General features: G+C 40.3%; 1 protein-coding gene across 3 annotated transcripts in view; it reads left to right on the top strand.

Moving 5' to 3' along the window:
* rrbp1 (ribosome binding protein 1) overlaps positions 1 to 24,171 on the top strand; it is a 51,174-nt gene that overhangs the window by 6,547 nt on the left and 20,456 nt on the right. For all 3 annotated transcript variants that reach the window (XM_062977826.1, XM_062977824.1, XM_062977825.1), the window contains exons 2-8: positions 7,305 to 7,985; positions 13,792 to 13,884; positions 16,830 to 16,978; positions 19,077 to 19,199; positions 21,112 to 21,264; positions 22,608 to 22,726; positions 23,369 to 23,522. In XM_062977826.1, the coding sequence (XP_062833896.1) occupies positions 7,325 to 7,985; positions 13,792 to 13,884; positions 16,830 to 16,978; positions 19,077 to 19,199; positions 21,112 to 21,264; positions 22,608 to 22,726; positions 23,369 to 23,522 (1,452 nt within the window). In that variant the 5' untranslated portion in view covers positions 7,305 to 7,324. The remainder of the gene's footprint in view (positions 1 to 7,304; positions 7,986 to 13,791; positions 13,885 to 16,829; positions 16,979 to 19,076; positions 19,200 to 21,111; positions 21,265 to 22,607; positions 22,727 to 23,368; positions 23,523 to 24,171) is intronic.

Here is a 24,171-nt window from a genome sequence, read left to right as displayed (position 1 = left end):
TCCCCAAAGCAATTGATTCTACTCACTTTGTAATGTAGTTTCCCTCTTTTCCTTCTGCATTCTGCCTCCTTTTATTGTTGCATGCATTCATCTCCTTTCCAACTGCTTGATTGGCAAATTCAACCCTGTGTTGCTGTGAGTTTTCCGAGCTGTATGGCCATGTTCCAGAAGCATTTTTTCCTGATATTTTGCCCACATTTGTGGCAGACATCCTCAGAGGTTGTGAGGTCTGTTGGGAAACTAAGCAAGAGGGGTTTATATATATGTGGAGTGTCCAGGGTGGGAGAAAGAACTCTTGTCTGCCTGAGGCAAGCGTGAATGTAGCAATTGGCCACCTTGATTAGCATTGAATAGCCTTGCAGCTTCAAAGCCTAGCTGTTTTCTGTCTGGGAGGTGTTAACTGGCCCTGATTTTTTCTTGTCTGGAATTCTCCCATTTTCTGAATGTTGCTCTTTATTTGATGTCTTGATTTTAGAGGTTTTTTTAAAAAAAAATACTGGTAGCCAGATTTTGTTCATTTTCATGGTTTCCTCCTTTCTGTTGAAATTGTCCACATGCTTGGTCATGTGGTCATAGAATCATAGAGTTGGATGACACCACATGGGCCATCTAGTCCAACCCCCTGCAATGTAGGAAAAGCACCATCAAAGTATCCCTGACAGATGGCCATCCAGCTACAGAGTCTACTGATCTATAGAGTAATAGTACAACATTCAAACACTACAGTAGCTCTCCTACTTGGCCTTGCTCTAACACTATATGACACGATTTTTGTTCCTGGGTTATAAATGTCATTTCCTAATTGGCTCAATCATAAAAACATGGGGAAAGTTGATTAAACCACAAAAAGTTTGTTTTTGCAGGGCATCCTGCATCACATTTTGCTGTAGTTTTTCAGTGCATATCTCATCTAGTCACAACCAACTCAACATAGTTTGTGGCAGCCACAAAAATAAAGTTTCTGGAGTAGAATAGATATTTTCAAAGTAAGTAAGTACCACACAATTAAACAGGAAATAACACTTTCAAACCAGGAACGAAAAACTTTTCAAATTCTGTTACATAGTGTTATTGGATGGATCGTATTTTTGGAGAGGAGGGAGGCCATTGGTATGTATCCTAAATTTTGAAATCAGAATTAGTTTTCAGGAGCATATGCCTCTTTTGTCAGCTCACCTATTTGTACTAATTCATTCTGCACAACTGTTGCTATAAACCAGAGTTTCTCAGAGTTTCCCTAAACTGTAAGGTTTGGAAAGTTTTAAGCAAACATTTTGAGTTGTAAATATCATCTTGGTTCCCTGAGTTAAAGAGTCGAGAAAGGCTGCACTATAGGCTATTAAGTGGAATCTCTGAAGGTTTTGAAGCAGAGACTGGATGGCCATCTGTCAGGAGTGTTTTGTGTTCCTGCCTGGAAGAATGGGGTTGGACGACGTGGCCCTTGGGGTCTCTTCCAACTCTATGATTCTAAGTAGCAATGAAATATTCATGCTAAAGCAGACATTCCTTTGTTTTAAAAGAAAGGTATTTTATTTGTACACTAGCTTGGGTATCCGGTGTTGCCTGGGTTATTTGTAAGTCAATTTTTTAATTGTCCAAAATGTATAAGCTTGTGGGTGAACTACAACTCACATAATGCCAGGTTAACCCCCTGAAACTCCATCAGTGGTTAAAGTTGGTCATGTTGGGCAAGTTTGCTCTCTAGATCCATCATCGGTGGTGTTCAGTGTGCTCTCTGGCTGTAGGGTAAACTACAACTCCCACCTTGGTATGTCAGTCGCCCTCAATTCCCTGCAGTAGGTTCAGTTGTTCATGGTGGTTCTGTGTGCCAAGTTTGGTCCCGGTCTATTGTCCATGGGGGTCACTGTGTCTCTAGATGTATGTGAACTATAACTCCCGGAAATGAAGGTCAGTTCCCCTCAAACCCCTCTAGTATGATCAGTTGGTCTTGTGGGTTGTGTTTGCCAAGTTTGGTCCCGGTCTATTGTCGATGGGGGGGTCACGGTGTCTCCGGATGTAGGTGAACTATAACTCCCAGAAATGAAGGTCAGTTCCCGCAAACCTTATCAAGTAGGTTCAGTTGGTCATGGGAGTTCTGTGTGCCAAGTTTGGTCAAGGTTCATCATTGGTGGGGATCAGAGTGCTCTTTGATTGCAGGTGAACTATAAATCCCTGTACCTACAACTCCTAGATGTGAAAACCAATCCCTCCCAAATCCCTCCATTATGTTCTGTGTCATGGGGGTTCTGTGTGCCAAATGTGGCCCAGGTCCATTGTCAGTGAGGGTCACAGTGCTGTGTCTTGATGCAGGGTAAACTACAACTTTCATCTTGCTGAGTTAGCCCTCCAAACCCTTCCAGTATGTTTAGTTGCTGATCAATTCCGTTTTGTTTGCTGTGTGCCATAGGAAAGGTTAGGAAAGGGTTAAGGGATAGGCAGTGAGCAGGAACAGGCAAATTCCACACCAATGGAGAGAGAAAGGAACACTGGGAAGTGTCTTTGGTGGAGGAAAAACAGAAAATCTAGAATTAAAAGGTCCCCGCATGAAAGCCTTCACTTGGATGGTGGGCAGTATGGTGTTTATGGGAGACATAGACTGGGCTCTTGGATATGGTGCCCGCTATAATCTGCAATGTTCTTCGGAGGGAGGGCCATTGGTGGCTCCTCAGCACTGGGAGTTTAGCAGTTTGTGGAGGCGAGAGCTTGTCTGTGTAAATGGACACTTGTGCCACATACACATATACAGATTTTCACTTTTATTATGTGTATAGAAGATAGATAGATAGATAGATAGATAGATAGATAGATAGATAGATAGATAGATAGATAGATAGATTTAGGCCTGGTTCTGGGACTCTGTGGATACCAAAATCCATGAACACTCGTCCCATTATATGCAATGACATTATAAATATGTAAACATAGCCTTTCTGGAAAGCCAACTGTACTGATGTTATTACTACAGTTTCCCACTACATTTGTGAATTTAACTGATTATGGGCTGCTGCCCTGTGCAGATTTTAATAGGGACTCCAATAACTCTGCTGTTCATATTGAGCTGTTTTAAGTCAGGTTTAGACATTGGTCAAATCTTTTATTGCTGGGAAGAAATCAAATCGACAGTGTGGCTGGGCTGAAATTTCTGACTTAACAACATCCCTAAGGCAAACCTATTTTAGGATTTTCTTGGCAGAATTAATTCTTGGCAGAAAGGATTTGCATTTGCCTTCCTCTGAGGCTAAGAATGTACGACTTTTCCAAGACCACCCAGTGGGATTCCATAGTTGAACTGGAATTCAAATCCTGGTTTCTCAGTGTCCTAGGATGCATCTACACTGCAAAATTGATCAGTTTGAGACCTCTGTAACTGCTGTGACTTAATGCAATGGAATCATGTGAGTTGTAGGCTTTAGTCTTTTAGCCTTTTTTTTGTCAAAGACTGATGATGCCTCACCAAGTTACAACCCTTAATGAATCCATAGCATTGAGCCATGGCAGTTGAAGTGGTCTCAAATTGCATCAAATCCACAGTGTAGGTGCTCCCCAAGCCCAATAGTAAAACCACTACACCATCTTGGATACAATTAATGCTGTGCTGCAGAATTTTATTTTTCACATTATATTTCATTTTTGTGGCATTGGAATTTAGTAGGCAAGTTTTATGCAGCACTTTTATAATGTTTTTTATACTGTTGCTCTTTCATATCGTTTTGTCTTGTTGCTCTTTCCCATGCTGTCTTTATTTGTGTGAATGCGAATCGCCTGTGGTCTTGGCATTAACAAAAAGAACAAATGGATGTGCTGTTTAAAATTTAAGTATCTGAAATAAGTATTAGCTCTCCACTTTGCTAGGGTTTAGAGACACAGTCCCTCTGTGAAAGTGGGAAAAACATGAATATCTCTAGGTCCTCCAAACTATAACACCTATAAAAAGACACCTGTACCACAGTACCAGTATGGACACTGGGACAGTTAGGTAAAGAAGAAGGGATTAGGAGGGGGCGGTGGTTAGGGGCCCCTTTCCCCTTTGCTTTGCCTTTGTCCGCCTCCTCCTGTCGGCACAGGATTTAAGCCAGGTCTGTTGTGAAATGGCTTATTTGCTCCCTACCTAGCAGGTCAAAGGGGAAAGAGTGGGCTGTGTGTGCCTTCTTGCTAAAATATTGGCCCCATTCGGGACCATCACAAATGGACAAGCTCTGAGAAAGGACTTCTTAAATCAGGATTTCTCAACCTGGGGTTCGAGACCCTAAGGGAGTCGTGAGGGGGGTTTCAAAGGAGTCACCAAAGACCATCAGAAAATACATTTTTCATATGGTCCTAAGAACCCAAATCCCTCCAGTATTTTCTGTTGGTCATTCTGTGATTCTGCCTGGGAGGTTTGGCCCAATTCTATCGTTGGTGGGGTTCAAGGAGCTGTTTGATTGTAGGTGAACTATAAATCCCAGCAACTACAACTCCCAAATGTCAAGGTCTATTTTCCCCAAAGTCCACCAGTGTTCAAATTTGGGCATATTGAGTATTTGTGCCAAGTTTGCTCCAGATCCATTGTTGCTTGAGTCCACAGGCCAGGCATCCCATGCCCTTTCTCCATTAAGATCCGTCTTTGCCCCGGTTTGCCCAAAAGTGCATTCTGGGCTGCCTTTCCATGCGCTACGGAAACTGAGTCCCACACAGTTCCACTGGAAGTGCCTTTATATCATGTGATGGGCTCCATTCCCAAAACACATGGAAATGGAGACCAGAATCCATGGGGTGGGGTCCATAGAGATATCAATCCAAGGAATCAGCATTTCAGTTTTTCTAGCCACCTGAGGTTGTTTATGACTAGCAATCCTTTAGTGTTCCCCTGATGCAAGTGACCCAAAGAAGTCTAAGTATCCCTGTTTTGCACATTCAAGCATGGCATCGAATGTTTGCCTGTTTTATATGTATGTAAACCGCCCTGAGTCCTTACGGGGAGAAATAAAGTATTATTATTATTATTTAAAAGTTTTATTATACCTTACTTCTTTACAGTGTTGGCTGATCCTGAGAATAGTGTTGAAACAGATGTTACTTTGAACAGACCTTTTATGTTTGCAACACACTTTTTCAATATGTATCATTTTGCAACACAGTAAATCAGTTTTCCTAGCCAACTGGGGGTTAAATCCCTTAGAACAAGCCAGCCTCTTATTAGAGAACAGGACACAACCATAAATTGAAATAACGAAATGTATGGGAACATCATGTAAGCGTTTCAGTTCTGTTTTCAAAAATACACGATGTGATGCTTATTTCACATAGACTCAGAGGTGTCTTGTTACGTTTGCGTGACACACCTACACACTAATGCGTCAGGACACACCGTTTGGAAAGCTCTGCTTTAGAAGATTGTCCGTTTCTAAATATAGCTCTGACGGCCATCTGTTGGGGAATATATATTTTAGCTGTGGATTTTGTGCAAAAGCAGGGTGTCAAGGCTAAGCGAACCTTGGTGCGCCTCCTGAGTCTTAATTCTGTTATTCTTGTGTGGCAACTGAAATAAATAAAACCATCTCAAACATCAAACTTATTACTTTTTTCCCTGTTCTACCATATGGGGCTCAAAAGGTTTTAATGAACAGCCTTATTATTCAGGTGGAAAAATCAGAGTTCAGTGGACCTACATGAATGCAGGATATTTATTTATGTTATTTATTTATTCCATTTCTATCCCACTTTTGTCTCAATATGGGACTCAAAGTTCACTCTCCACATTTGAAGTGCAATCAGCACATTGATGGAGTGGCATCCCTACTTTTTGTATGTTAATTATGCTTTATAGATTCCCTGAATCAGGGCAGAATTGCACTTCTTTTAAAGTTTCTTCAAGAAGCTTAATGTCAGATGACTTTTGCTTTAATCCTACTACCGTTCCTCTCATGCAGTTGGAAAGACCCTTGATATTTTAAGATGGGAACATTAAAATGGATTCATACATATTTTTTAAATAAAAAATTATATAAACTTTAGTAAAATATAAATTTTCATGATTACATTTTTGTTATTGTGTCAGAAGTGACTTGAGAACATACTGCAAGTCGCTTCTGGTGTGAAAGAGTTGGCCGTCTACAGAGATGTCGCCCAGGGGATGCCCAGATGTGTTACCATCCTGCTGGGAGGCTTCTCTCATGTTCCCACAAGCTAGAGCTGACAGACAGGAGCTCACCCCGCCTCGTGGATTCGAAAGGCCAACTTTCAGGTCAGCAACCCAACCTACAGGTCAGCAGTTCAGTCAGTATACTTCGTGATTATATAACTTCTTAAGAATGTTTTGAGTGAAACAACTTCTTCCTGATTTCAACTCACCAACCACTTAAACAAGAATATCCTGATTTTTTTCCCCATACTCCCCTTCAACAGTTAAGGGGGTAAATAGGAAATCTGCACTTCTCACTTAATATGTAGAAATGGCCAGAAAACCATCTTAAGTTCCTCTGTTTGGAACAAGTTCAAAATTGTATTACCCTAGTCCTAACTAGGGTTGATCCACTTAATCAGTAGGATTTACAAAAAGTTTGATTTTTTTCATTCACCATTTCAGTTTGTCTAGTTGGAATTGTATGAAAAACACACTGATTACAAGATACTACCTATTCATACATCTACCTATTCATACTTCTAGATCTGAATATGTTTATCTTTTTCTGACTTTGTTGGCACACTGCTTGTTTTCCTTTGGCTATGACTTACACCTAGATTGATTACATGCAAATGTGAGTAGATAAATAGCTACCGCTCCAGGAGGAAGGAAACTGCGCTCAATGCAGTCATGCCGGCCACATGATCTTCGAAGTGTCTATGGACAACACCGGCTCTTTGGCTTAGAAATGGAGATGAGCACCAATCTCCAGAGTCGGACCCGACAGGACTTAATGTCAGGCGAAAACCTTTACCTTTACCTCTACCTAAATCTTGGTGCAAATGTTTTTAGTATTACAAAGTGTTCTAGAATATATCATAAAAGGTTTCCTGTTGGCAAGCAGTGTATTTATGGCATATGGTTCACTCTCTCCGGTCAGCTTCAATCTGCTTGTCTGGGAGGAGATTTAGAGAGGATGGACTCTTTGGAAATTTAGGGACTGAACTGCAGATCAGCAATGAAATAATAATAGTATGCAATAGGTTTCCATTGTATACAATGGCATTTCATTGAAAAGATTGCTTGAAGATGGAAACCAGTCAACTCCTATTTCCTGAGATCCTCCTTGTGCCCTAGCCCTGTATAAAGCAACACTGCATGTCCGTATATCAGCATTAATGTTCTCTTTCTTGTTTGGCAGATTAAGACCACGGAGCCAAGATGGATCTTTTCGACCCTCAGATGCTGGGCGTCATGGTTTTTGGAGGATTTATGGTGGTCTCAGCCATTGGGATATTCCTGGTGTCCACCTTTTCTATGAAGGAGACCTCTTATGAAGAAGCTTTGGCAAAGCAACGGAAAGAGCTTGAGAAAGCCAGCCAGCAGAAGGTGGAGAAGAAAAAGAAAGAGAAGCCTGCTGAGAAGAAAGGGAAGGCCAAAAAAAGGGAGGAGAAACCTAATGGAGGAATACCTGAGCCAGACCAGGCTCTGGATGATTCTGACAGCAATAAAGACTTAAGCCCTGAACCAGTTTTGGTCATTGAGCCAACCAATATTCAATCACCTATCATGCCACTTTCATCTCCTTCCCAAGCGAAAGAGAAGCCAATCCCGTCTCCTAAAGATAAGAAAAAGAAGGAGAAGAAGGTGGGGAAGGATGAGCTGACTTCTAGCCAAGGAATTTCTTCCCTGCCAGCTACTTCCTCAGAAGATCCTATTCTTGATGTCGCTCCCAAAGAGGTGGCAGCAAGTGTTCTTCCACCACTTGGCACTCTGCCGAACGCTCCCCTAAAAAAACCAGAAGTGCTGGGAAGCCAAGAGGAACGAAAGCATGATGCAGTTTCCAAGAAAAAGGCAATTGCTAAAAAGAAGAAAGAATCAAGTAAGTCAGCTGCTGAAAAGTATTGATTTAAACTTATTATGGAGCCCCTACATTGATTTGATATATACTATTTAGACCCTCTTATATAGCAGTATTTCTGCTAATGTTGTTCCAAAGTTGTAAATGAATGATAGATTTTTTCCGGCCTGAAACATGTTGATTCTATCTCAGTTCCTGGACAGGTGTTGACATTCTTAATTGGTGTTGGTAAACGTAAGGAGTCTTGTGTTGACTTCCTTCTAAGCGTAACGAACATTTTCTTAACTTAAAGAGCCATTGTGTCTGATAATGTGAACACGTTGTTTTTCACCAAAAGTTCATCAAATCTGCCATGTCAACAGTTAATCATTTGTCACAGTTCTCATCAGCAACTTTTAATTATCATTCCTAAGTGTACAGTAGAGTCTCACTTATCCAACATTCTGGATTATCCAACACATTTTTGTAATCAATGTTTTCATGGCCTTTTAGGCTTCCTCCACATTAATAAGATTTCACTTTTTCAATAATAAGAATTATATAATTGGGGCAGAATCAGGATTTTAGGTATGATTAGGTGGATCATGGCCAAAAAAAGTTAGAAATCACTGATATAGATCCTCCTTTCTGCTTTTCTTTAATTTTTTTCTAGCTTTCGATACCTAGTGAGGATTATACCACTTAAAAACATTTCCAGTTACTCTCATTTATGAAATGGGAAGTGGGGAGGGGAAATAACCAGCAAAATTGACTATCTCTCTCTCTCTAGTGCCCCCTTGTGGTCTCCGCTCAGATAATGAAAGGTAAAGGTTAAGGGTTCTCCTGACGTTAAGTCCAGTCATGTCTGACTCTGGGGGTTGGTGCTCATCTCCATTTCTAAGCCAAAGAGCTGGCGTTGTCTGTAGACACCTCCAAGGTCATGTAGCCGGCATGACTGCATGGAGCGCCGTTACCTTCCCGCCGGAGCGGTACCTATTGATCTACTCACATTTGCATGTTTTCAAACTGCTAGGTTGGCAGGACAGATAATGAAACAATGCTGAAATTTCAAATGTGATAGATTCTCCCATATCTCAATGAGAAATCTAGGAGAATAGATGTTTGAATCAGCTCTGTCTTCACCCATTGATTTCAACTGGAGAGTATGAAGCATGAATTGAATTTTCGCAATAAATTAAAGGAATTTTAAAATTGCTTATTTTTGGCAGCAATATGCCATTGAGCTACATGACTTTAAATATGTTGTTGAAGGTTTTCATGGCTGGGATCACAGGGTTGTTGTATAGCCCGGAAAACATACAACAACCCTGTGACTTTAAATATTTTATTCCATGTCCATTAGAACTGAAGCAGATAGATTATAAATCAGGATCTACTGGTAGTAGATAGTGATTTGTGGTATATCAGGAAGTATTTCTACTCTAAATGATCAATCGTGACATCAAAATGTTTTTTGACTCAACCAAATTAGACTGCTAACACCAAGAAAGGTTCAGAGTTGATAAGGAGTTGGGTTTGTTTATGAAAATAGTTGTGTGTGTTTGTACTTCTTTTGAAACTGGAAAAAGGTAATTGCAAGATTGAGCATGTGCAGTTCTGTTTCTCAGTTTTGTCATTTGTGTTAGGAAAATAGTCCAGTGTTAATTAGACTGGCGTTCAGGAACATGATCTGCTATATCCAAAGCTTTCTCAGATTGAAGGTCTTTTTTTTTTGGACTATAGTTGCTATAATTCCTGACAATTGGCCATACTAATGAAAGCTGGTGTTCAAAGCATTTGGATGGTACCAGATGGAAGCATGAAGAGAAAATCTAGGGGAAGCATATGTTTTTAGGACCATCCCATATTGAGCACATATGGCTTTGCCTTGGTGTGATGCTTTGTTATGTGCATTTTAATGGTGAGGATTGTTATTCAGATATTCAATCTTCCAAATACATTCTAAATTGTTTCAGTCATAGATAATTTGTTATTCTAAAAATATATTTATTGTTCCATGTAATCCTTCTTACAAAGCCTTTCAAATAATTATAGTATCAAACATTCTGTTCAAGTTATGGCCAATTCTTCTGAGATGTTTTATGCTCATGTTTCAATATTGATATAAACTTGTGTGCCTTCAAGTTGTTTCTGACTTGTGGTGACACTAAGTCAAATCTATCACACAGTTCCTTTTCAAGATTTATTGTGTGTGTATGTGTGTGTGTGTGTGTGTGTGTGTGTGTGTGGGGTGTTCCATTGCCTTCCTCTAAGACTATTTATTTATCATGTCAGAAGTTAATTAAGAGTACAGTTATAATGTACAGTAGAGTCTCACTTATCCAACGTAAACGGGCTGGCAGAACGTTGGATAAGCAAATATGTTGGATAATAAGGAGAGATTAAGGAAAAGCCTATTAAACATCAAATTAGGTTATGATTTTACAAATTAAGCACCAAAACATCATGTTATACAACAAATTTGACAGAAAAAGTAGTTCTATATGCAGTAATGCTATGTAGTAATTACTGTATTTACAAATTTAGCACCAAAATATCATGATGTATTGAAAACATTGACTCCAAAAAATGCGTTGGATAATCCAGAACGTTGGATAAGCGAGTGTTGGATAAGTGAGACTCTACTGTATTTTTAAAAAACACAAACAAAGTTAGAAAACTTGACATACTAGATTTCCTTTGACCAGAAGCTGGCCACTTGGAGTGCCTCTGGTGTCACTGTGAGAGTCCTCCATTGTGCATGTGGCAGGGCTCAGGCTTCATTGTAGTAAGTGGTCTGTGGTTGCTCTTCTCCATACTTGCATGTTGTGGACTACACTTTATAGCCCCGTTTCTTAAGATTGGCTCTGCATCTCATGGTGCCAGAGCACAGTCTGTTCAGTGCCTTCCAAGTCACCCAGACTCTGTGTGCCCAGGAGAGAGTCTCTCATTCGGTATCAGCCATGGATTGAGGTTCCAGTTTCAGCCTGCCACTTTTGGATTCTCTCTTGCTGAGGCGTTCCTGCGAGCGTCTCTGTAGATCTGTAGATCTTATAAAGCTGTTTCCTGGTTTAAGGCTTTGGCATACTGACTAATATCCGAACTGGGGTTGGGCCAGAGATGTCACGGCATTGGTCCTTTCATTATTGGCTGCTACTTCCCGGTGGATGTCAGGTGGTGCAATACCGGCTAAACAGTATAATTTCTCCAGTGGTGTAGGATGTAGACATCCTGTGATAATGCAGCATGTCTCATTAAGAGTCACATACACCGTTTTAAGGTGGTGAGATGTGTTCCACACTGGGCATGCGTATTCAGCAGCAGAGTAGCAAGCACAAGGGCAGATGTCTTCAATGTATCTGGTTATGATCCCCAGGTTCTGCCCATCAGCTTTCGTACAATGTTTTTTTCTAGTCTTCACTATTTGCTTGATATTCAAACAGTGCTTCTTATAAGTTAGAGCACGGTCCAGAATGACTCCCAGGTATTTTGGTGTGTTGCAATGCTCCAATGGGATTCCTTCCCAGGCAATCCTTAGGACTCGAGATGCTTTTGTGTTCTTAAGATGGAAAGCACACTTCTGCATTTTAGGTGGATTAGGAATCTGCTGGTTTTCCCTGTAATAGGCAGTAAGAGCACCTAAAGCTTCAGAGAGCTTCTGTTCAATCATTTCGAAGCTCCTTGCTTGAGCGACTTGCAGCATGCAATCCTCTGAGGCTAAGAGTGTGTGACTGGTTAAGGTTACCTAGTTGAGTATCATGGGAAATTCAAGTCTCCAGAGCCAAATAAATTACATCTAAGGGTTTTGAAAGAACTGGCAGACCTAATTTCAGAAACTCACGTAATCACATATTTGAGAATCCCTAGAAGGCAGGACAAGTGCCAACAGGCTGAACGAGGGCAAATGCCTCCATCTTCGAAAAGCGGAAAAAAGAGGACACAATTACCACCAAGTCAGGCTGGCATCAATGCCAGGAAAAATTCTAGAGCAGATCATTATACTGTATAGAGGATCTGCAAGCACTTAAAAAGGAATGGCATGCTCATTAAAATTCTGTATGGGTTTCTCACAAACAAGTAATGTTAGATTAATCTTACCTTCCTTTTTGAGAGTTATGAGCTTAGTAGACGAAGGGAATGCTGAGAATGTAGCATATCTTGATTGCAGTAAGGGCTTTGGCAATGTCTCCCAAGCTTAAAGGTAAAGATTTTCCCCTGACATTAAGTCTTGTTGTGTCCGATGCTGGGGATGGTACACATCTCCATTTCTAAGATGAAGAGCCAATGTTGTCCGTAGATGCCTCCAAGGTCATGTGGCTGGCATGACAGCATGGAGCGCTGTTACCTTCCCGCAGAAGTGGTACCTATTGATCTATTTACATTTACATGTTTTTGAGCTGCTAGGTTTGCAGAAGCTGAGGCTAACAGCAGGAGCTCACCCCGCTCCCCGTATTTGAACCACCAACCTTTCGGTCAAGTTCAGCAGCTTAGCGATTTAACCTACTGCACACCTATTTTTACAAATAAATTAATAGAATGTTAAATGGATTAGTAATTGGTTGAATGACCAAACCCAAAGAATGCTTATCAAAGACTACTTTTCATACTGAAAAGAAGTGTCTAGTGGGGTGCCTCCAGGTTTTGTCCTAGGTCTACCTGTAAGGTGCTCTCCCTGTTTACCTTCTGCCATATTGTCTTTTCCATTGAGTTCTGTCTTCTTATGATAGGTTCAAAGAATAACCGTTTCAGTTTAGCCATCTTGGCTTCTAGGCTCAGGTTTGATTTGTTCTAGGACCCATTTATTTCTCATTTTAGTAGTGCCTAGTATCTACAGAACTCTCCTCCAGTGCCACATTTCAAATGAATTCTCTTCCTGTCTCCTTTTTTTGCTGTCCAGATTTCACAGCCATTCATAGAAATTGGAAATAAGATGGCCTGGACAATCATGTATCAAAATGGCTAGTTTTATTTATTGATGGAGCCCTATCATTAGGTTTTAACTTGGGTTATGCGTTTTATGATTATCGGTTTTAAGTATTCTTGGATATGTGTATAATGTTTTAATTGTCGTATGTTTTAAATTGACTGTATATTTCCTGGTATTCTGGAAACTGCTCTGAGTCCCTCAAGGAGATAGGGCAGTATATAAATAAAGTTGTTATTATTATTATTATTATTATTATTATTATTATTATTCATGATAGAGTCAAAGTATAGGAAAGCTTAAACTACGGTATTTCACTATCTTCATTATCTACTTTGAAGTTACAGAAACAATCTTTCCTGCTCCTAAAAAAACTAAACCTTAAATGATAGTATTTTTATATTCTTAGCAAGAAATGTTATGAGCTCCCATTAGATAAAAACATCTATTTTAGATTGGTCACAACATTAAGATGTGTCCCTAAAGATGCATTGTGTGCATATGCCTTCAAGCCACCTAATAATTTTCATGGGTTGCCAGTCAGATCAAGTGGAATAAATAATTCAGTGAGAATAACTTGCATCTGATGAGGGAAATAAACCTACCACTACAAGTCCAATGTTACTTCTGTTTGTGTTGTTGTGCATTTTCCAGGCTGTATGGCCATGTTCCAGAAGCATTCTCTCCTGACGTTTCACCCACATCTATGGCAGGCATCCTCAGAGGTCATATACCTCACAACCTCTGAGGATGCCTGCCATAGATGTGGGTGAAACGTCAGGAGAGAATGCTTTTGGAACATGGCCATACAGCCCAAAAAAAGCACAACAACCCAGTGATTTCAGCCATGAAAGCCTTCAACAACACATTACTTCTGTTTCCTTTTCCCTTTTCTCATGCTTTCTTTTTCTCTCAAAACTATAGAAAAGGATGCTGAGGGACCTGCAGAAGAGTATAGAGAAGGAGGAACAGGTGTGGAAAGCAAAGCTGGCAGCGCCAGAAGAAGCACTTCAGAAGGTAATCGTGTGTAGAAGAGAGAGAAAATGGCAGAGCTGGAAAGGGACACTTTTAATGTGTTTTCGAACACCCACAGGTTTAGCACAGCACACCGCTGTGCTGCAGAAAAATCCTGCCGATCAAATGATCAACAGTTCAAGCCCGGTCAGGGAGAGCACCCACTGTTAGCCCCAGCTCACCTGCCCACCTAGCAGGTCGAAAACAGAATTGCGAGTAGATAATTAGGTACTGCTTTTAGCAGGGAGGTAATAAAGGTGCCCTTAAGGACATCAATCAGAGGAAAGCTCCTTGGCATGGAAGATGGAGCAACAGCACACCCCCGCCCCCATGGCCGGAGTCGACCACAGCCTCCAAGATGCTGGAAATAAGATGGGGAAAACAGCCTTTACCTCTGTTTGTGTCGTCTGTCCGTGTTAATTGTATAATCGGCACTGAATGATTGCCGTATGTGTGTTCTGTAAGCCGCTCTGAGTCCCCTTTGGGGTGAGAAGGGCAGGGTATAAATACTTTAAATAAATAAATCCTCCTTAGCAATCATTATCATACACTTTTCTCAGACTCCTAGTCAGCTAAATTGATTTAAGTTAGGGAATATTCAGAGGTGCTTTAACCAGTACTTTCCTCTCATATAAAGTACTTAATACTCTGACAGTCTCCTATTCAAGACCTAACAGGACTGATTCTGCTTATCTTCCAAGATCAGATGGCATCTAGTATATTTAAGAAAAAAATTACAAATTAGATAAATTGGAGGACAGTTTATGGTGAAGTCTACAGGGGAAAGGCCTGGCAATAACTATCAAATTCCTGTTTTAACTCCCTTTAAATAAACAATCTGATATGTTTTCTATTTTAAAATTGACACGGAACATTGTCAGTGCTACCTTTTTTAGGCTGCCAAGTTTCAGATTAAATAGCTGAGCCTTTTTCTCAGTTTAAGATACAGACATTGCTGTTTAGTAGATTTCTGGTTTTAATTGTGGCTCAATCCATTTCCACTCATTTTTAACATAGACTGCAACTCTGTTGTTCATACAGTTGATGAATAGTTATGCCACAGTTAACAAAGTTGATCTTTTCCTGGATATACTTTGGCATCAGAGGCAGAAATAACATGGAAGGAATGGGATAGGTTCCCACTCCACAAAAAGCGTGTCCCCAACAGATTCCTGTCCAGTAATTTTTTTGAGGATGTAAAAAGGAGAGCCCACCACCTCTCTTGGCAGTTGCTTCTCTTGCTAAACCACATGAGTTCCTTCTAATGTTGAATAGAAACTTACTCTCTTGTAACTTCAAATAGTTAGTCCTGGATTTATTCTCTGGGGCATCAGAAAGCAGGTCTGCACTCATGACTCTGTGACAGCCTTTGGGTATTTAAAGAGGGGACGTGTGTCACCCCTCGATCACACGTTCTATTCCTTGTATCCCCCTCATTGCTCTTCTGGGAACTTGCACCAACTATATATTTTAAAATACTGTATATACCTTAATATGTACCTTATATGCTCATGTATATGTCTAGATATTTTAGTAAAAAAATCAACCCCATAAGGCTGGATTGGCATTAGTGGTTTCTCCTCTCTGCAGGATGACCCTTGACTTCTTCATGGATCATATTAAATGTGTTGTCGAAGGCTTTCATGGCCGGAATCACAGGGTTGTTGTGTGTTTTCCGGGCTGTATGGCCATGTTCCAGAAGCATTCTCTCCTGACGTTTTGCCCACATCTATGGCAGGCATCCTCAGAGATTGTGAGGTATATTATACCTCAACATGGCTGTATGGCCATGTTCCAGAAGCATTCTCTCCTGACGTTTCGCCCACATCTATGGCAGGCATCCTCAGAGGTTGTGAGGTATAATATACCTCTCAATCTCTGAGGATGCCTGCCATAGATGTGGGCGAAACGTCAGGAGAGAATGCTTCTGGAACATGGCCATACAGCCTAGAAAACACACAACAACCCTGATCAATTAAAATTCATAAGTTTTGGTCCCAAAACCTGCCCTTGGCTTAGATATGAAGTTAACTTTTACATGAGTATATATGCTAATTTCAAATATTGTTAAATTAAAAACATTTAAAGCCTTGATATCTATTTGCAATATAAATAGGACTAATTTGGTACATAAATAACAACTCCTTGGTCCCCTAATGAAGTTAGTGGTTTCTCAGCCCTCTTACTTAGCAGGGGTGGGGTTGTGGGAATAGATTCTGCTGTGTTTTGGTGCACCCCAGTGGCAGAGCCCTTGTATTGCAAATCCTTGCCGTAAGGTACATATTAGGTAAAGGTAAAGGATTCCCCTGATGTTAAGTCCAGTCATGTCTGACTCCGGGGGTTGGTGCTCATCTCCATTTCTAAGCCGAAGAGCCAGCGTTGTCCGTAGACACCTCCAAGGTTATGTGGCCGGCATGACTGCATGGAACGCCGTTACCTTCCCGCCGGAGCGGTACCTATTGATCTACTCACATTGGCATGTACATATTACAATTGGGTTTTTAAGTAAATATTTTTTAAACCCACACAGCAATGCCTAGATGAGTAAGCTAGGTACTATTTTCTTCTGTTGTAAGACACCATTGATTGTAAGATTTCAGTACCACTACCACCGCCACCAAAAATCCATAAGAAACACCTGCAATTCTAAGCTGCACCCCATTTTTAGAGATGTTTATATAGGAAGAAAGTGTGTCTCAGAACCCAAGAAATACAGTATCCAAGTTTTCTTGTGCTTCTTGAAGATCTTTTTCTTTATTGGCCACGAATTTCTCACCTTGGTCATTGTATTTGCAGGCTGGAAAATCTTTAGTAAGAATTTTGCCTTGAGTAAATCTGCAAATAGAAATGAGCACAGCAAAAACTTCTCATCATTTCAGAATTTTTCATTTACTTTAGACAGTGACTTTAAAAACGCAGCTTGCTTCTATTCCCACTTCTCTTTGTAGGTACCACACATACTGAAAGCGAGCTTTCTCTCCCATTCAAGACCTTAATTTCCATAGTCAGCAGCATGGTTTTTGGTGATGGTGAAGCCCAGCAGCTGATGGAAGTCCTGACTGAGAAAGCAGGAGGTGCTCAGAACCCATGGCTTATGGTAGGGACATCTTTTGATATTTAATGCACTGCTGTGAATATTTAATTTATTTAACTAATCAAGGAACATGAAAGGCACTACAGACTAATCCAGCCAGAGAAGTCAGCCATAGCAGAACACTTAATGAACCAATGTGGACACAGCATATTATTTGAGAACACAGAAATGCTGGATGACTCTAACAACCACCATGTCAGACTACACAGAGAAGCCACTGAAATCCACAAGCATGTGGACAATTTCATCAGAAAGGAAAAAACCATGAAAATGAACAAAATCTGGCTACCAGTATTAAAAAAACTCCAAACTCAAAACAGTAAATAAAGAAGAACACTAAAAAAACAGGGGAATTCCAGACATGAAACAATCAAGGCCAGCTAACTCCTCCCAACAAAGGATTTCCACAGGGAGCAAGCAGCCAGGCTTTGAAGTTGCAAGGCCATTCAATGCTAATCAAACTGGCCAATTGCAACATTCACACTGACCTCAGACAGACAAGAGTTCTTTCTCCCACCCTGGATTTTTCACAGATATATAAACCCCACTTGCCTAGTTTCCAACAGACCTCAGGCCTCTGAGGATGCCTGCCATAGATGTGGGAGAAATGTCAGGAGAGAATGCTTCTGGGACATGGCCATACAGCCCGGAAAACTCACAGCAACCCATTTACTTTCCCCTCGCCATAAATATATCGCAATTGAAGACAACTGTGGAAAGGTAGTACCAGAGGGAGGAAAAAATGCCCTACTTATCATGGTTTTTCTACAATGAAATACCTCTGCATTAGGCAGGGCTGTTTCAGGATCCGATCATACTATACTGTTATAGCGCTACAATATGACAAGGAATCACAAACTTTGCATAGCTCATCATATTGCTACTACACTCGCTTATCCAACACTCGCTTATCCAACATTCTGGATTATCCAATGCATTTTTGTAGTCAATGTTTTCAATACATCGTGATACTTCGGTGCTAAATTTGTAAATACAGTAATTACTACATAGCATTACTGCGTATTAAACTACTTTTTCTGTCAAATTTGTTGTATAACATGATGTTTTGGTGCTTAATTTGTAAAATTATAACCTAATTTGATGTTTAATAGGCTTTTCCTTAATCCCTCCTTATTATCCAACATATTCACTTATCCAACATTCTGCCGGCCCATTTATGTTGGATAATTGAGACTCTACTGTAGTTATACTTTTCTCTATAAAAATTTAAACCATTGCTTTGTTTTTTAAAATAGTGTAATAAGCTGTAATTCCTAACAATTTAATTTTCATCAGGGATCAGGGTTTAAGTCTCTAGTTACTACTGAATGTCTCACATTGGAAAATTTGATGTTCTGATCCAAAAGAGTATTATCTGAATCTTTTGGCTGGTCTGGCAATTATCTCTCCTTCTACACTGTCATATAATCCAGACTACCAAAGCAGATAATCTATATTTTCTGCTTTGAACAGTTTCATCTGAATCTACACTGCTATATAATCCAGTTCAAAGCAGATAATCTGGATTTTATATGGCAGTGTAGAAAGGGCCTCAGATAGATTCCCAAAATACATTCCTCTTATTTCTTTTTTCTCTTAAGGCCCTTCCACACTATAACCAAGAATACTGAGGCAGAAAATCCTACAATATCTGCTTTGAACTTGGTTATCTGTGTCCACACTGCCATATATTCAAGTTCAAAGCAGATAATGTGGGATTTTATTTACCTTTGGGGCACCAATTTTACCCCAAAGATTTGAAATTAGTGTTTCATGCTACTCTATTTCTTTTGAATTGCTTATATTTTTCAATCAAATCTATGAACTTATCACACCGATATACAGTAAGTGACTTTGTGGCACATATTGAGGAGGAACAAATATATATTTACTGATTCCGTCCATGAATGTGGGGAGCATTTAGGGGCCTAAAATCAATCTCTATGGCTAAGCAAGATACTGTTCAAACAAGCACAAAAACAGGGGCCAATAAACCTGTCACTGAACACCTTGGTTGTCTTAGACTTTGTATCGCAGACCTCTGAATGCATTAACTGCCAAATTCTTAATTTTATTTCTAATAATTGGTTCTTCTTTATAGGCAACTCAGAAAAGTGATCCTGTTGCTGTGCTGAAACGACAACTGGAGGAAAAAGAGAAGCTACTTACTATGGAGCAAGAAAATGCAACTGCTGCAAAGGCAAAGTTGAGAGAACTTACAAAGGTAAATTTGTGAAGATGAACTTGGCATGCTCAAAATTAGTATTTTGAGTCCCATTACATTACTGTGCTTTGTGTATTCATTTCCGTTCCTCCTCATAGCATTTAATGGCAATGTGGACACTTGTTGTCCTCGTAAACACAAGGGAGTGTTTTGTTTGCTCTCATCTGCATACTGTCAAGACCAGCATTCCCAGGGCCCTTCCACACAGCCTGATAGCCCAGAATATCAAGGCAGAAAATCCCACAATATCTGCTTTGAACTGGGTTATCTGAGTCCACACTGCCATATATTCCAATACAAAGCAGATAATGTGGGATTTTATTCAGCTGTGTAGAAGGGGCCTCGGTGGGCTACTTTAGGATGGATTTGTGAGTTTCACATATCACACTCTGAAAACAGCTATCCCCTCCTCCCCTCTCTGAAGCTCTTTAGTTTCATTTTTAAGCCCCAGAAAGGTAAGGCAAGATTTGTACTTCCTTACGGAGGATTTGCTTCTATATTATGAAGGCTTTGTTTCTCTTTTAAGGACTAAATTTGGGGAGGGGGGGGGGGAGGCTGGCAGTGCCATTCTTTCTCCCCAAACAAATCACAATCCTAGGAGACAGCCCCTACTGCTGCCATACCTGCAAAGATCTGGATCTTCCAGTAAGGTAGACAAGTCCGTTATAACCTGGCCCATATCCACATTGAAACTTGCCCTGTCACTTTATGGTTTGATTTCCGTTCAGATTTATCTTCCCTATTTGTTGTGTCTATTTGATGTATGTTCTATTCTGTAATAGACACTCCCTTCATCAGTTTTGAGTGTCGCCCAGACTGTTATCCTATATTGGACCTTTTAATGCTTTGGATGATTGTTTAATATTTTAATTATGTCTATTTTAAATCATAACTTGTTTAATTTGTTTTTAAATGCATTCTTTGATGTCTCAACTGTTGATTTTATGATATTATATGATTGTATTGGGCTTTCCCCGTGTGAACCGCTCCGAGTCCCCGTTGGGGAGATGGAGGCAGCATACAAAAATAAAATAAAATAATAATAATAATAATAATTATTATTATTAAGGTCGGAACCTTTGCAGGTATTGTTTAAACCAGGAATAAATTTGGACAATCAGGTTGAAACGGATTAGCCTGGAGTGTAATTTGGATGCCCCAGGCTAGTCCATTTCATATGCCATATTATGTAGCTGTGGAGATGGGGCCTAAACTTTCGAGTGATAGAAATGCTTAGAATTGGACTTGAGGATAGGGATGCAGACTAATCCTGCAATGTCCGTTCCTACAAAAGTAGTGGGTAAGAGTGTGTGATCACATTCATTTCTCCTTCACGTTGACCTAGGAAAATATAGCAGAATGACATGCCAGTAAGTAGATGCTAGCCTTTGGATATTCACTGCTTAATAGCATTTCCTTGCACATGTGGTTCAGACCAAGCACAAAAATACTGAGTAACCACTATCTGAGGATAGTGTGCAGCATATCAAGCTGGGGTCCCTTCCACACAGTTGAATAGAATCCCACGTTTTCTGCTTTTAACTGGAATATATTGCAATGTGGACTCAGATAATCCAGTTCAAAGCAGATATTGTGGGATTTTCTGCCTTGATATTCTAGGTTATATGGCTGTGTGGAAGGGCCCGGGCCAGTGAGTCCCCATTCCTTTTTTTCTCCTTGTTTTCCTAGAAGTCCCCAATAGCAGTAGTTTGTCTTTAAATGCCTTGCTGCACCCTCAACTGGCCCTGTGCCTTTTGAACATGGAAATCCAGAAAGGTTGATTTTGGGAAGCAATGCACAACAGGACATGTAATTGGCTCCTGAACTCCCAGAACTCTCTCATGTTCATAAAACATGTCTTGTAACTTGACTCTACATATGAAACCTTAATTACGAATGCCTTATCTTGAAGGATCTTACCTCTGAGAAGGCAAAGACTACCACGCTTGAGACTAAATGGAAGGAGCAACAGCAGACACATGAGCAAGAGATGTCTGCTATCCAAGCCCGTATGCAGGCCAGTTATCAAGATCATCAAACTGAGACCCAGAATCTGCAAGAAAAGGTAGAGGAAGGGATTTCACTTGGTTTGATACTGTCTTTTTGTTTCTCTTTGCATTATCAAGATAGGCATTCAAGTCAAGCTTTATTTGCTAAGCCTAGGAAGAGCACATGATATGTATGTTGACTGGGTACATTATGTAGTATAGCACTATATAATTGAATAATGAAAAATGTAAATACGGTATTAAAATATTAAAAAGGGATCAGACTTAGCACAGCAGGCTAAACCGCTGGGTTGCAAAAAAAAATCCTGTCGATTGAAAGGTCACCAATTCGAGCCCAGGTCAGAGTGAGCAACCACTGTAAGCCCCCAGCTTATCCGTCCACCTAGCAGATCGAAAGCAGAAATGCGAGTCGATAAACAGGTCCCGCTTTTAGCAGTGAGGTAATAAAGGCACCCTTAAGGGCATCAATCGGAAATAAACTCATTGGCATGGAAGATGGAGCGACATAGCCTCCCCCCTCCCCGAGCGGAGTTGAGCACAGCCGGCAAGATGCCGAAATAAGATGGGAAAAACTGCCTTTACCTCTGTGTTGTCTGTCCTTGTTAATTGTATAATCGGAATTGAATGTTTACCATATGTGTGTTCTGTGAGCCACTCTGAGTCCCCTTCGGGGTGAGAAGGGCGGGGTATAAATACTGTAAATAAATAAATAAATACATACATACATACATACATACATACATACATTCAGTTCACAAACAAAAGTTCATACAAAAAGTTTGTAATTCTATTAAGAAAAGAGCTGTTTTCTTCAGCAATCACAGTATTTTCCCCTAAGTTTTTATAAACAGACTGTAATGATATCTTCTCAAACCTATTCTGTTATATTATCAATATATAGGTGAATAGTTGGCTGTGTCCTTTCCCATTCTACTTTTATTGGAAGAGGGGGATAACATTCACCCATCCTCTTGTTCTCAAAAAATCCTCCTGTTTCCCAATATAGACCTTGATTCTGAGGCCCCTTCTACTCTGCCATATAAAAATCCAGATTATCTGATTTGAACTGGATTGATTATATGGCAGTGTGGATTTATATAATCCAGTTCAAAGCAGATAATGTGGATTATCTGATTTGATAACCTGGGTTATATGGCCGTGTAGAAGGGGCCTGAGATTATATTTGCAAGCTCTTTTCCTATCCTGGGAAGCAAGTCATCTCATCCTGCAGACTTATATCCAGCAACTGGGTTATATTAAACCGCATTCCGAAACTACATTATATGGAATTATAGATGAGGCCTCAAGTGAAAGCCGTATGTTGACTTACATAACATTTTGATCTGTTATGACAGGATAAGGTAACAGCTAGTATATGATATTCTTTATTAATTTGCAGATCCGAACTCTACAAGAACAGCTGGAGAATGGGCCTAACACCCAACTTGCTCGCTTGCAGCAAGAAAATTCCATTCTCAGAGACGCTTTAAACCAGGCCACCAGCCAGACTGAGAGCAAGTAAGATAAAAAAAGTATTTTAGCTGATGTAGAATTATGAGATTGTATAGAAGACAGGAAAAACGTATGATTGATTGTGTGCTTCAGATCCCTACAGAAAGGTTGAAACTGATTGCGCAAACCACTTAATTTTTAAAAATTGTGTCACCTTCTGGTATGAGAGAATTGGCCATCTATGGAGACGTTTCCCAGGGTACGCCCGGGTGTGTTATCATCCTGCTGGGAGGCTTCTCTCATATCCCCGCAAGCTAGAGCTGACAGACAGGAGTTCATCCTGCCTCACAGATCTGAACTGGCAACCTTCAGGTCAGCAGTTCAGCTGGCACAAGGGTTTAACCCATTGTGCCACCGCAGCTCCACTTAATACAGAGTAGAAATGAAAGACCAGGAAAAAATTGACCCCAATTGGAGTTCTGTGCCCTGCTCTTTGGGTCCTTTGTTCTAGAAGACCTAGAAAGAGAGGTGTTCTCTCAAGAATATTTTTTTAATGTGTAGCTTTTGATTTTCAGGGAGGTCCATTGCTTCTAACTCCAGTGAATGTGGAGAGTTGACTGTAAACAATAAAAGCAAATGATGCAGAAATTAGCCACCACCTTTTATATTGCCATATAAATATTATTTTTTTGTGTTTTTATTATTCAGGCAGAATACTGAACTGGCAAAACTTCGTCAGGAATGTAGCAAACTAAGCAAAGAGCTGACTGAAAAGATAGAAATTTTACAGCAGGTAGAAGATCAGAAAAAGGCCCTAGAAATGAAAGCGGTTGACTTTGAAGAGCAAATCTGTCAGCTCCAGGTAAGTAGTGTTCTGTATTTGTATGCATTAAAAATCCTTTTACATCCAATCAGCCTGCTTTTCTTTCTTGTCTTCTAGTTAGCTGCAGCTTTTGTAACCATCCTTGGGAGATTGCTGGTTTGGAATAAAATTTTTGCTGAAAGATATCAAACTATTCTTTTTTAGTGGGTGTAGGAATCTATCCCAATGATTTCCATGTTGTTTTGCCTCTACAATCTTCTATACACATAACAAAAGTGAAAATATGTATGTATGTGTGTGGTTGGGGTTTCCACTTACACAGACAAGCTCCCACTTCCACAAATAGCTATAGCTCTCACTACTCAGGAGCCACCAATGGCCCTCCCTCCAATGACATTGCAGGTTATAGAGAGTACTGTGAAAGTGTCCAAGAGCCCTGCCAATGTTCTCCACAAACACCATGCTGCCCACCACCCATACGAAGGCTTTCGTACAGGGACAATTTCATCCTAGATTTTATATGTTTCCTCCACCACAGACATCCCAGTGTTTCTTACTCTCTCCACTGGTGTGGAATTTGCATTATCCCGCCTATTGCCTTTTCCATAACCCTTTCCTATTCTTTTCTATGGCATACAGCAAACAGAGGAATTGATCAGCAACTGAACCTACTAGAGAGGTTTCGGGA

This window comes from Anolis carolinensis, chromosome 4 (assembly GCF_035594765.1).
Source record: "Anolis carolinensis isolate JA03-04 chromosome 4, rAnoCar3.1.pri, whole genome shotgun sequence".
Taxonomy (NCBI): Eukaryota; Metazoa; Chordata; class Lepidosauria; order Squamata; family Dactyloidae; genus Anolis; species Anolis carolinensis.
Note: the sequence above shows the minus strand (reverse complement) of the source record. Positions and strands in the feature narration are given on the sequence as shown.